The sequence below is a fragment of the Penicillium waksmanii genome (assembly GCF_028829765.1).
Source record: "Penicillium waksmanii strain IBT 27052 chromosome Unknown utg000001l:1.0-4852451.0:1.0-4856178.0, whole genome shotgun sequence".
NCBI lineage: Eukaryota > Fungi > Ascomycota > Eurotiomycetes > Eurotiales > Aspergillaceae > Penicillium > Penicillium waksmanii.
In genome coordinates, this window is record NW_026643248.1 from 2162287 (window position 1) to 2174387 (window position 12101).

A 12101-nucleotide genomic window follows, 5' to 3' on the forward strand; every position below is an offset into this window, starting at 1 on the left:
TGGCATGTAGCTGTAGATGTAGTTGGAGTTGGAGTTGGCCGCGTTCAAGAGGAACCCGAGTGCCTCGGCTCAATCCCCACACTTTCTCCCCTCCAACCACCCCCGGGTCGACGACATGTCGTCTGCGTGCATCATTTGCCATAAACGAAAGGTCGGTGAAGGCCCCTGCGTCCTCTGCCCAACGAAACCTGATCATCCTGGATTGAACTGATCGAATCTCCCAGGTGCGCTGCGACCTAGCGACCCACAATCCCTGCACCAACTGCAAAAAGTCCGAGGTGGAGTGCAGGTGAGAAGACAGGACCCGCTTGACTCAAGCATTGAATTTGTTGGATCAAGCTCTAATCATCCAAGACCATATACACGCAAGCGCAAGCGTTTCACCAACAGTCTGTCGCCCAGTCGTGACGTGGATTCGGCAGACCCTTTGAGTCGGCGCAGCTCACAGCTTCCCGCCGACGACGCGCCCATCGACAGAGTCGCGCGTCTGTCATCGGCAAGTGCCTACGAAGACAATGTCTTGCCCAGGGAACCATTGACGCTTCCGGTAAACAATGGTGAACCCGTCATCAAAGAAGAAAGCTACCGCGGGCGGAGCGAGTATTTGGGTGGGAGTGTGCCGTTTGATGAGAACATGGTGAAACCTGGCCATGAGACGACGAGCCCCAAGACATCCGCTGCCGATTTACAGATGCTGCGTGACCAGGGTGCCTTCGAGTTACCCCCTGAATATGTGCAAAGAGAACTAATGGCCAGCTTCAATAAGTACTGCTTGCCTTGGACCCCCGTCATTGACCCGAAATGGTTGGACGAGGGTACGCCTCCCTCCATGCTTCTGTTGCAATCCATTTTTCTGGCTGGCAGTCGGGTTTCCAAAGCGCATTTGGACTATGCCTCCAGTGAGGTCTTTTACCGACGCGCGAAGCTACTCTTCTTCTTTGGCGGAGGCAACAACTCGCTCATATCCATCGTGGCCGCTTGCCTGCTACATTGGTATAACCCCGTGGGCCCAGAGGATGTCTCGACAGATACCAGTGGATTTTGGATCCGCACTGCTGGAGCGATGGCATTCCAGATTGGATTGCATAAGGAGCCACCGCCAAATGCGAAAGACCGCGGTCTTCGCCGGCGATTATGGTGGTCATTAGTTGTATGTGGCTTTCCTCGATTGCTTCTCGATACTTTCTATAAGGCAGGTACTAACTAACGGCTCCAGATTCGCGATAATGTAATCTCAGTCGGAGTAGGTCGACCGAGAACAATCAACTTGCGAGACAGCGACGTGCTCCCTCCGTCAATGAACGACTTCCCCGCTTGGAACTTCCAAGCTCAACTATTCCTCGCATATTGCACGATATCATGCCACCTGGGCGACACAGTAGAATGCTACCTCCGGCGGGAGATATCTCGGCAGCGAAGAGTCGATCTAGAAAATGCAGTGTACAGGTGGGCCAAGCAGGTCTTCCCTAAATTGCACTCCTCGGCCGCGATGCAAGAAGATGCCATTACTTCCCACCACGAGGTCCAACAGCTCTTAGTCATGTACTTCGTTGTCCTCACCATCATCCATCGATCGCCCACGCCGAACAGTGTTCCCCCAGCGGCGTCATTGATAGCGTCCTCTTTCATTGCCGGTATATATGAGGAGTTCCTACTACGTGACGAACTTCGCTATTTGGGGCCCGTTTTTGCATTTTACCCACTCTGCGCCGGGCTATCGCTACTATCATGTTGCCGCTACACCCAGCTACAAAGCACAGCAGAGCATGAACTAACCGTCATGAAACTGTCTCTCCAAAAACTTTCCGAAAGGTGGCTATCCGCCGTTGGACCGCTGCGAGCACTGAACAAATTGACCGAAAAGGTCCGGGAACAAGGTTCCCTCGACGCGCCCCCACCAGCCCTGGATACAGATACAGCTTCGTTCTTCGATGGCTTTGACATGAAACTCTGCAAACAGTGGAGCTTGATAGGACACACATCTGAGCCGGTGACAAATGCAAGAGCGGAACGCACTTGTACGTTGGCAGAAGTACAAGAAACCGACGACGCACTGCAACCGTTTGATGCTCGACCAGATGACACTGTTGATAGCTACAGTTTTCCTCCGCTTGACACGAATTTGGAGACATTCAGTACCAACTGGGAAGGCTCCGGCTTTGATTGGAGTGGGTCTTGGTTACTGAATATTTGATGACTATGATATCAGTGACGACAATAAGAATATCTCCCATCTAGTTATCCATTCCCTTTATAATCAAAGAGTCGCTACATAGCTGAAATCTACCCAAATCGTCGGTGCAAAATTGATTTCCGACTCTAAAATTCACATATATTTTAGCCCAACGAGGTAGGATGAGTCTACTTGGATATGGTTGGCGGCAAAGTACTAGCAGCCATCAACACAAATCGATCAATTGCCATCATTTGACTATCTATCTCTATGAAATCGGGAATTGTGCATTATCTATAGCTTCCCTCTCCTTTCTTTCGTCGTCTCGAGGTCATAGTACTGTATGAAGTCATTCAAACAGTCAGGGTTTGCCACAGTACTGCTAATAGTTGTTGGCAGCTTTCCAGACGAAATGACCTGTTTAACCAGAGTCTCTATCTTTTTTCCATTGACGGTCATTGGAACTTCCTTGACGCCGATGATGAAGCGAGGGACGTGCTTGCTACTCAACCCTTTCCGGATGGCATTTTTGAGCTCCAAAGCCAGTTGGCTAGTGAAGGACTTCCCAGATTGCATCACAACAAAGAGAAATACCTCCTCGTCAGTGTCATGCGGGCGGCGTCTTCCAATGCAGAGCGTGGCCGAAATGACTTTGTTAAACGGCGCTGGCTCGGTAATTGAGTAGATATCAGATGATCCGAATCGAATGCCTTGTGGGTTCAGCACACCGTCACTAAAATTTACTGTCAATAAAAAGAAATGTTGGGTTTATAGGGTATTTCACGTAGAACTTACCTCCTACCATGAATTTGCCATCCTTTCGTCAAAGGGTTGTAACTGGCCCAATCATGCTGAGCCCAGCAATTTTCGAATTTGTCGAAATAAGTATCCTTGTACTTGATCCCGTTCGTATCTCCCCAGAAAAATACTGGCATGGATGGAAATGGCTGGCGACAGACAAACTCGCCATGTTTGCCGGTAGACTTGACCGACTCGCCCGTGATAGGATCTGCAACATCTACATCCTGACCCAACATGGGCAACTGGATTTCACCAGGATAGAGTGGCCCAGCCGGATCGGTTCCAATCCACGAAGTGACCAGGTCTGTACCTCCTGTCACGCTGGTGAGGTGAACACGAGGAGGGAATGCCCGATAGAACCAGTGATATTGGTCTGCGCCCAGATGAGAACCACCCGTTTGTACCATTCTCAGAGATGAAAGATCAAACTCATCCTTGGGTATACATCTGGTCATCTCTAGCTCCTGCAGATAGCGAGGTGAGCATCCCCAATATGAGACACGATGGTATTCAGCGATACTCGCCATTCCCTTCGCACTGGGCCATAATGGCGAGCCGTCGTAAAGAATCAGAGTCGGCCCAACTGATAGGTGGCCGATCATGATATTCCAAAGTACCCATGAAGTACTACTATACTGGAATACAATGTCGTCTTCGGTTAAAGAGTTGTGAAGCACAGATGTCTTTTTGTGTTGTAGGATCACGCTGTGGCTATGTACCAAGCACTTTGGCTGGCCGGTAGTCCCACTGGTATAAAGGATGTAGAGTGGGTGAGAGAACGAAACTCTCTTGAATTCCAGCTCATGCTCTGGTCTCGATTCCGACAAGAAGTCATCAAGACTAGGAAACGCTGGCTCATGCATCCCAGTAATTGGGATTAGGAATACTCGGGGTTTGATCTTCAAGGCTTGCACGATATTGCGAATCTTGTCCACGTTGGATCGCATTTTGCCTTTATAGGTCGATTCCCCATCGGCAAGAAGGACTTTAGGCGTGACCTGTTGCAGGCGCGATAAACATCCCTAACGAATGATCAGATCACAAAATCCACCTTAACGGATAACTTCATCTCCGTATACTTACCTCTTCACCCAAATCCGGCGCAATACTCGTCCAAATAGCGCCGATACTCGCCGTAGCGAGAAAAAGGCCTACCGACCAAACACTGGTGGAAATCATCGCCGCAACTCGATCTCCCTCCTGAACGCCAAGCTGAAGCAGTGCACTTCTCGCTTTGCGCACATTCTCTCGCAAAGCAGCCCACGTCCACACCTCTCCGCTAAGATCTTGACCTTCGCGAACTCCGATCAGGGCTCTTTTCTCCAAATCACGACCGGAAAGTACATTCTCAGCATAATTGACCGTTGCACCCTGGAAAAATTTGGGAACTTTCTCCATAGGCGTGGCGGCATCGAATGCGGAGGTGATGTGAGAGGGCAAGGTTGGTATGATTCCAGTGTATTGATGGAGATCAACCCAGAAATCCTGTAGGTTTTCCACGGACCACTGGTGTAGCTCTTGCGAAGATTGGAGGTTTTGATGGAATTTGCGATTGATATGTGCGCGGTAGATATTCATCGGAATCTCATCTTGCGGTACTGAAGGCGTCCAGATGGGGCGAGGTTTCGAGACATCGCCCTCGGGCGTAGAGTTGGCCATTGTTGCTGAATTGGCTCTGAGTAAAGATTTATTTGAATTTGAATAGAGTTGGCGATGGGTGAAATCGTTGACTGGAAACCACTCTCTGAATTAATAGTACTATGCAGCACCGGAAAACGGCACCGGGCAGAGTGGAATTCCCCGCATTTTGCGACTCGCTAGGTCGGATAATAGCTTCAGGACCCATCCATCAGCACTCCGTCCGGTATTCTTCGGTGATTGTCGGTGGGCATCGGTGGGCATCGGTGTACCTGCTCGGCAAACCAGATGTCATCGTCGGCAGACAAAGCGTTAGAGAAGATCGGACCCCGCATATCAGGCCCGAGCAGGGTATAAGACAACTTGAAGAATGCGAAAGGAATTATGAGCGATACCACCCAACGGCTTTTTTTTTCTTTCTCTGTAACTCGCTATGGGAAAGCCAGTCTCACCCTCTACAGTAGATGGGGGTTTCATCCTATCGCCTGCTGCGCTGGAAAATCCAGGAACAAACGATCGAGTCTTCCACCGCATACTTCAATGTACGATCGGCCGTTGCGTTTGTGTGTTTTCTTTTACGATTTAAAGAGTTAACAGTTCCTTCTTAGGGCATCTTTCCAAAGAAGTTCTGGCAAAAATCGCCCCGGGACTGCAATCATTTGGCTCCGATGCAATTTCGGACGAGACCAATGATTTGATCGGAAATGCTGAATCACAGCAGCCATATGTCAAGTCCTACAATGTATGGGGCTCACGGTATGAAGCAGAGGGCTTGGTCACTAGTAAGGGCTGGAAGGAATTGGGGAAATGGGGGATTAAGCATGGGTGAGTCTGAATTACTGCGAGAAAACGGCCTTTACTATACCAATATACTGACTAGCCGGTAAATAGTGTGGTGGGACTTGGCTATGAGGATACGTTTGGTCCATATCGTCGCACCGTCCAGCACGCATTGTAAGGCATTGTTCTTTCCAGTCTCTCTGGTGAGGTACCCTGCTAATATCAATCAGCAACTATCTGTTCTCTGCTTCATCCGCCGCCTTCTCGTGTCCAGTCTCGATGACCTCTGGCGCTGCACGTTTAGTTCGAAGCCAACTCTCTGGGCTCCCAACAGACCATCCCTTTCATGAACTTTATGCTCGTCTCATTGCTCGGGAAAACAACTGGATCTCTGCGCAATGGATGACTGAGCGACCAGGGGGCAGTGATGTCCGTAACAGCGAGACTGTTGCCACATACTCTCCACTCTCTTCCAAGACCGGTCGCTTCGGCAACATGGAAGAAGGCGACTATCTACTTTCAGGCTTTAAATTCTTCTGCAGCGCGACCGATTGCGACACGGTATTGCTGCTAGCAAAAACCGAATCAGGGGAACTTTCGCTCTTCGTGGCTCCGACCACTATATCCAGGAAGGATACCGCTACCGGAAAATCGAAAAAGATATCCAATGGTATTCGCATTCATCGTCTCAAAAGCAAAATGGGCACAAAAGAACTACCCACAGCAGAAGTCGAGCTTCGTGATGTGCGAGCTCACCTGATAGGTCCCAAAGACCGCGGTATCCCAACAATTGCGCTATTGTTAAATGTCACTCGCACCCACAATTTCATCACGGCGTTGTCGTGTCTTCGTCGTGCCATGGATATCGCAAAGGCGTTTGCCAAATCTCGGACCACGATTGATCAGCCGCTCTGGACATTTCCAATGCACTTGAACGTGTTGGCGCAACTCGAAGTCAAGCACCGTGGCTGGATGCAGCTTGCTTTTTTTACTTCTTCGCTGTTGGGTTATGTGGACAATGGATTCCCTGTCGATGCGCCTGACGTCTTTTCGGTTCTTGCAAAGAATTCGAGCGCTGCGAATGTTGTTTTGCGCGCATTTACCTCTACTTCCAAGGCTGTTATATGCAAGTCAGCTACACTTGCCTTCCAGGAATGCCAGGAAGCTATGGGAGGCGTAGGTTATATTGGTAAGAGCATACATTTCTCTTTCTTTGATTGATTATATACTAATATTGAATCAAAAAAAGACGAGCCTGAAGAGCCCGAGTTCAATGTTAGCCGGCTATGGCGAGACACCGCGAGCAACAGCGTCTGGGAGGGCACTACCAATGTTCTCGCCAGTGAAACAGTGCGCCATCTGACTAAGGGACAGAATCTAGACCTCTTTGATGAATGGATGAGCAATGTCATTGGCCAAGTTTCCGACAGTGCCTACAGAGCCACTCTCCAAAATGTCTGGCGTCAACTTAAAGACCGACTGAACTTTGGCCGTGATGAGAGAGCACTCTCTCACCTTCTTGGAGTCGCCCGTCAAATCATCTTTACGCTTTCTTGGTTGGTGTGTGGAGTTCTCCTCTCTCTGGATTCTCAGCGAGATAATGATAAGGTTGCCCGTGAGGTGGCCAGAAGGTGGGTATTGGAAGGCCAGGGAGTGCCGGGGGGAATTTTCTTTCACTGAACTCATCTTCCAACGATCGGCTACAGCTCAAGACGAACAACCGACAGGTCGTGCGCGTACTGAACTGGACTGCCGTATAGTTTGGGACGTGGATCTGCCTCATGATGCCTCTTTGGGATACCGAGCAGCCAAGATTTAATCAACGATATGGTATTAAATCTTATGTATACAGTGACAATCAAGACAGTTGATCTGAGTTTGGGTCTGGCGCTGGCAGGACCACAAGATATCTACTATGGATAGGTAGTGGTATACAAAATTTTAGATCAATACTTTCAAGCTGCTATATACAAGATGCTCTGACTGAAGCTTAAGGGGCATTACAATTTGGAGTTGGCAGTTTGCAAGGAGCGATGACCAGAAGCTCGTTGAGCTGGTAGTTCGACACCCCATGCGATTCTGCAGTCCCACTGGAGGTGCTTTTCGCCATCTGAATCATTACTCTGGTCGTTCTGGACCGTGATAATGTCGTGGAAAACATTGTCCCCAACACCACCCTCCGCGTCCAGGACCCAGCGTCGGGCAATTTCCGTGGTAACAGGATCATTATCTCGCTCCGCATCAACAGCCAAGAGCGCACCGCACATAATCCAAGCAAGAGTAAACATATAGCGGCGTGCGTCGGCCAGAATAGCCGCAGGCGAACGGCTCTCCGGGGAAAATCTCGTCCGCAGTGCTGACCACGCACTGATCAAGGTAGACCGGAGACTCTGCGTACGGATCGACCCCAAGATTCGGTCAAGCCAAGCGGCAAAGATCTCTAGGTTATTTCCCTTGGTAAGGAATCGGACCGTTTCACTAGCCAGGACATTTGTAGTTCCTTCCCAGATAGAGTTGACTGCGGTGTTTCGGAGAATTCGCGAGATATTAAACTCAGGCTCATCTGCCTCATCCATATAACCTACGCCGCCCATGGCTTCTTGACATTCTTGGATTCCCAGAACGCACATTTTGCTCACCACAGCCTTTGCAGTGGCGGTCAAAGTGCGGAATACGACATTAGCTTCCTTACCTGGGCGGGGCAAATGTGCTAGCTCTGAAGGTTGAGAGACCTTGTTTTCCACCAATCCCATCACAGCAACGGTAAAAAAGGCAAGGTTCATACCACCGCGGTGCTTGACTTCTAAATCGGCCAATAGTCGCAGATGCATAGGAATGAGCCACAAGGGTTCTCCGACGGTAGATCGAGCCTTTGCGAAGCTTTTCGTGATGCTGAGAGCTCGGCGCCATCCGGATAGAGACCCGATAAACGTGTGAATCCGAGTCACGTTGAGAAGAGGTGCGATGGTGATGATACCTTGATCAACTTCACCGACCAGATGGGCTCTCATATCCTTCAACTCTAGCTCAGCGGTTGGCAGCTCTTTGGTACCAAGCTTATTCTTCAATCGATGGATTCTCACGCCATTTGAAACCTGGCGAGAAACGCCATCCTCTCCGATCACTGTTCGGCGTAGCGGGGCGAGGAATGTACTCAGTTTTCCTGATGGCGTCTTGGCCAAGAGAAGTGCGACATTGGCGTCTGTGGCAGAGGAGAAGAACTTGAATCCATTGATTAGGTATTCTCCCTCTCCCAATGTATCCACGCCCGCAGACTTTGTGAGTGGCGAATGGGTCGCCCAGGTCTCGGTATTCTGAACATCGCTTCCTCCAGCTCGCTCGGTCATCCACTGACCCGATGTCCAATGATCATTTGTTTCCGAGGTGAGTCCCTTGAAGACAGTGTGAAATGGATGTTTCGCGGGTAGTTCCTTCAGCCTAGGTGCAAGAATAAAAGCAGCACCATCGGTCATACTAATCGGGCAGGAGTATAGACCCGACGAAGGGGCATATAGGTAATTCCTAAAGGGACAATCAGTTACTGTACGAAAAACCTCAATCCCAAACCGGTCTTTCCCGGACAAGGCGATCATTCTTACAGCGCATATTGCACGGTTCGTCTTTCAAGTCCAAAGGTGGGATCATAACCGGCGGACACGATTTTATTACGAGCACCCCAGTGGCCCAGCTGCTTCCAGCCCTCAGTGGTCACAAGTCGGTCATAGTCGTATCGTTTACCCCAGACGTTGTGACTTTTGACGTAGGGCTGGTTGCGTTCGGCATCAGCAGTCCACTCACGCACCTGATCAGAGACAGCTTCGGCGCCAAGTTGAGTGAAGTGAGACTCCGTAGATCGTAATGTGTTCGATGGAAGATACCCTAGTATGGATCAGGATATGGAAGTTCTGTCAGAGTATACAAAAAAAACAGAAACCCACATTGTAACGACCGCTGGAGACTGGTATCGGATGTGTAGGTGTTGTCCAAGGCGGCCGGTTGAGTGATGGACCCGCTCTCCGCCGTGGCGGGCTGGGGAAGCTGGGAGGGCATCGTCGGGGAGGAAATAAAAGTGGTAGAAAGGTTTACTGCCAGACTATATTTTGGGAGATTCGGTGGAGAAGAAAGCAAGAATGAAAAGAAGAAACCTGGGGTGGAAAGGAGGGGAAGCTTGAAGTTGAAGGAGATTGGCACATTCTGGGGTTCCCAATGTGCCTCGGCGTTCGGCTGCGACGGCGAAGAGTGGACTGAGTGGACTGGTCCACAACACTCGGCCATGATGGAGATCCTGGAGATCCTGGCAGGCTGTAATCGCCGTGATATCACCGAACTAATAATTTATGCACTTACAATCACTATTATGCACTATCATGGCAGATCAGAGCAGCATCCAAGCCGCGGCCACACCATTACGCTAGCGATTATACATACACATTAAAAGCAGAAAAGCCTCCCATGCAAACGAAGAAGAAGAAGAAGAAGAGTCCGCAGCTGCGAGTGCAGCAGCTTGTGGTGAGAATGCGCCCAGTCATTCACTTTTCCAAATCCCATATTTCTGTCGTGTTTTGTTTTGATCATCAACCCCCAACCTATTCACATTTCATGCATGGTATTATATCCAGTCTCCAACAGACTGCGCGGTCCCCGTGAATCAGAGGCGATGTGCCAGTAGAAAAGTCCGCCCAGCTTCGATGAAGTAACAAACCCGGCCTTCTGCTGAACCGTCGCAGGGGTATCATACGTGACAAATCCGCCATCGCCACCGACGCAGTATGCAGCCCCAGCTCTTTCGTCGTATATTTCTTCTGTTCCCGGACGAGGAAGCTCACTATAATCGAATACGCCATCCTCTCCACCGTGACCAGCGTAGCGCTGGCCTGGTCCGGTGCATCCAAGGAACGAACGCCCGTAGACCGGAACACCGAGGATAATTTTCCGAGAGGGAACTCCCTGCATGAGTACGTAGTCCACCGACGAGTATCCGGAAATAGGTGAGCCGTGAAGCTGAGCCTGGTGGTTTGCTTCCGACTCCCAGGGTCCCGAAAAATCATAGGTCATGAGGTTGATCATATCCAAATGTTTCTGCGCAGCTCCCAGGTCGATATGGCGCAGGAACCACTGGCTTGCTGGAAGTGCGGTAGCTAGAACATATCGTGGAGCTGGCAACACTTCTCGCAATTTGGAGAGCAGACGAACGTAATCCTTGCCTTCCTTTGAATTGGCGGGATGTTCCCAGTCCACTATAGGTACAGGTTAGCATTCAAAGTGCTTGCAGTGGGGTAATTCGCCAGTAAAATAGAAGGAAGGGTAGGCTGATGGAATATTGTGAAGACTTACCATCGATACCGTCCAGACCATATTGATCAACCAGCTGCCGAGCACTACGGACAAATGTTTCCAACTTAGACCGACTGTGGGCTGTAGCGGCAAAGTTCTCACTTCCTTTCCCACCACCGCCGACAGAAAGGATAACACGCATTTGCGAATACTGTTGTTTCAATTGGACAAAGGCGCGCAGACAGCCCTCGGCTCCATCGACAGCCATCTGGGTATCAGCCCATTCGTCGCTCAACTATAACTCCGAGTTAGCCAAGAATGTCCCATATTTAGAAACAGAGTCAGCACGAAATCGGTGAGTGATCTTACGTAGACTGTGCCATCTTCTTTTACCCTGCAAGGATTCCAGATCGAGATTAGCGCCCTGGATCGAAGTATAGGATCGGATCGGGAGGTTTGGCCTACCAAGCAAACGCATAGAACACATGAGATACGAAGCCCAATCGCAGTGACGAGGGAGGCTGCTTGCGATAGATGCGCCAGTTGGGGTAGTAGGCGGCGTTTGTGTACAGCGGCACCTGGTATGAGGCGTCGGGCGCGGGGTCGACAGGCCGCCGGCGAAAGATGTTGCTGGCGGCGGAGAACATTCCCGAGAGGTCGACAGGAAATGATCTGGAGGCAAGAGACAATCGCTGGAATAAGTGGAAGAATGAAAAGAATTGAAGTGAAACGAGAGAAAGAAAAGAAAAAAAGAAAAACAATCCAAAAACACTTGCAGTTTCCCGTTCAGGAAGGCGTCACGTGTGGCAACTTTTTACTTCACGCGGGGGTTCGTCGGTTATTGTTGATTGTTGTTGATCCTGGGACTCCTCTTCATTTATTCATTTGGGATCTGATTTGATCTGATCTGATCGGAGCCACTCATTTAACCTAGGGCACATCTAACTTGGCCATGGCGGGGCATTCTCTGCCGGGTCCCCCTCTCTTAATCACGCGCGCACACAACACGCTCTCTCTCTCTCTGCCACTCTTCCCAGGAGGACCAATCGCCGCCATTGCCGATCCTAGTACTTCTCCTTACAAAGCTACCCAAGAACTCGTTTCACCTCCCGGCCAAACCGCAATTTCACCTGAAAATCTGGGGGAAGAACGCCCTGAGAGCCCAGAACACTGGGCACCGCCTCTCTTCCCCATATGACGTGGGGTGCCAATCCAGCGCAAAACCCACTCGTCAGCGCCATTCGGCGGCCGTCAATTCGCCCGCTGCAGTATGCATGTATTTAGCGCATGCAGCTGAGCCCCTTGTCTTTGGGGATTCGCGCGGATCAGACTGATCGGCACGCAGGCAACCTTTCCCGCAACGTGTGAATACCCCCTTCGAGCCGCGGATACTGCGTCAAAAAACCGCGTCGAGCAAACAACGCCGATCAAGGTT

At 50.3% G+C, this 12101-nt stretch overlaps 5 protein-coding genes across 5 annotated transcripts; 2 read left to right on the forward strand and 3 right to left on the reverse strand.

Annotated features, from left to right (window-relative positions):
• Window positions 1–115: 115 nt before the first annotated feature.
• N7481_000776 (transcription factor domain-containing protein) lies at window positions 116–2194 on the forward strand (the record flags this gene model as incomplete). The annotated part of the gene is made up of 4 exons (XM_057259995.1): window positions 116–151; window positions 225–289; window positions 355–1150; window positions 1217–2194. The coding sequence occupies 4 exons, from the start codon at window positions 116–118 to the stop codon at window positions 2192–2194; spliced, it is 1875 nt and encodes a 624-aa protein (XP_057127827.1).
• Window positions 2195–2467: 273 nt separating this feature from the next.
• Window positions 2468–4633, reverse strand: N7481_000777 (uncharacterized protein; the record flags this gene model as incomplete). Its single annotated transcript, XM_057259996.1, has 3 exons — window positions 2468–2906; window positions 2969–3996; window positions 4058–4633. The coding sequence occupies 3 exons, from the start codon at window positions 4631–4633 to the stop codon at window positions 2468–2470; spliced, it is 2043 nt and encodes a 680-aa protein (XP_057127828.1).
• A 412-nt stretch (window positions 4634–5045) lies between these two features.
• On the forward strand, window positions 5046–7211 carry N7481_000778 (uncharacterized protein; the record flags this gene model as incomplete). Its single annotated transcript, XM_057259997.1, is given in 6 exon segments — window positions 5046–5175; window positions 5221–5437; window positions 5504–5566; window positions 5623–6581; window positions 6642–7023; window positions 7043–7211. The coding sequence occupies 6 exon segments, from the start codon at window positions 5046–5048 to the stop codon at window positions 7209–7211; spliced, it is 1920 nt and encodes a 639-aa protein (XP_057127829.1).
• Window positions 7212–7392: 181 nt separating this feature from the next.
• On the reverse strand, window positions 7393–9442 carry N7481_000779 (putative acyl-CoA dehydrogenase; the record flags this gene model as incomplete). Its single annotated transcript, XM_057259998.1, has 3 exons — window positions 7393–8914; window positions 8992–9271; window positions 9331–9442. The coding sequence occupies 3 exons, from the start codon at window positions 9440–9442 to the stop codon at window positions 7393–7395; spliced, it is 1914 nt and encodes a 637-aa protein (XP_057127830.1).
• A 540-nt stretch (window positions 9443–9982) lies between these two features.
• N7481_000780 (glycoside hydrolase family 18 protein) lies at window positions 9983–11313 on the reverse strand (the record flags this gene model as incomplete). Its single annotated transcript, XM_057259999.1, has 4 exons — window positions 9983–10629; window positions 10727–10961; window positions 11036–11060; window positions 11132–11313. 4 exons carry the CDS (start codon window positions 11311–11313, stop codon window positions 9983–9985), a joined length of 1089 nt encoding a protein of 362 aa, XP_057127831.1.
• Window positions 11314–12101: the final 788 nt, after the last annotated feature.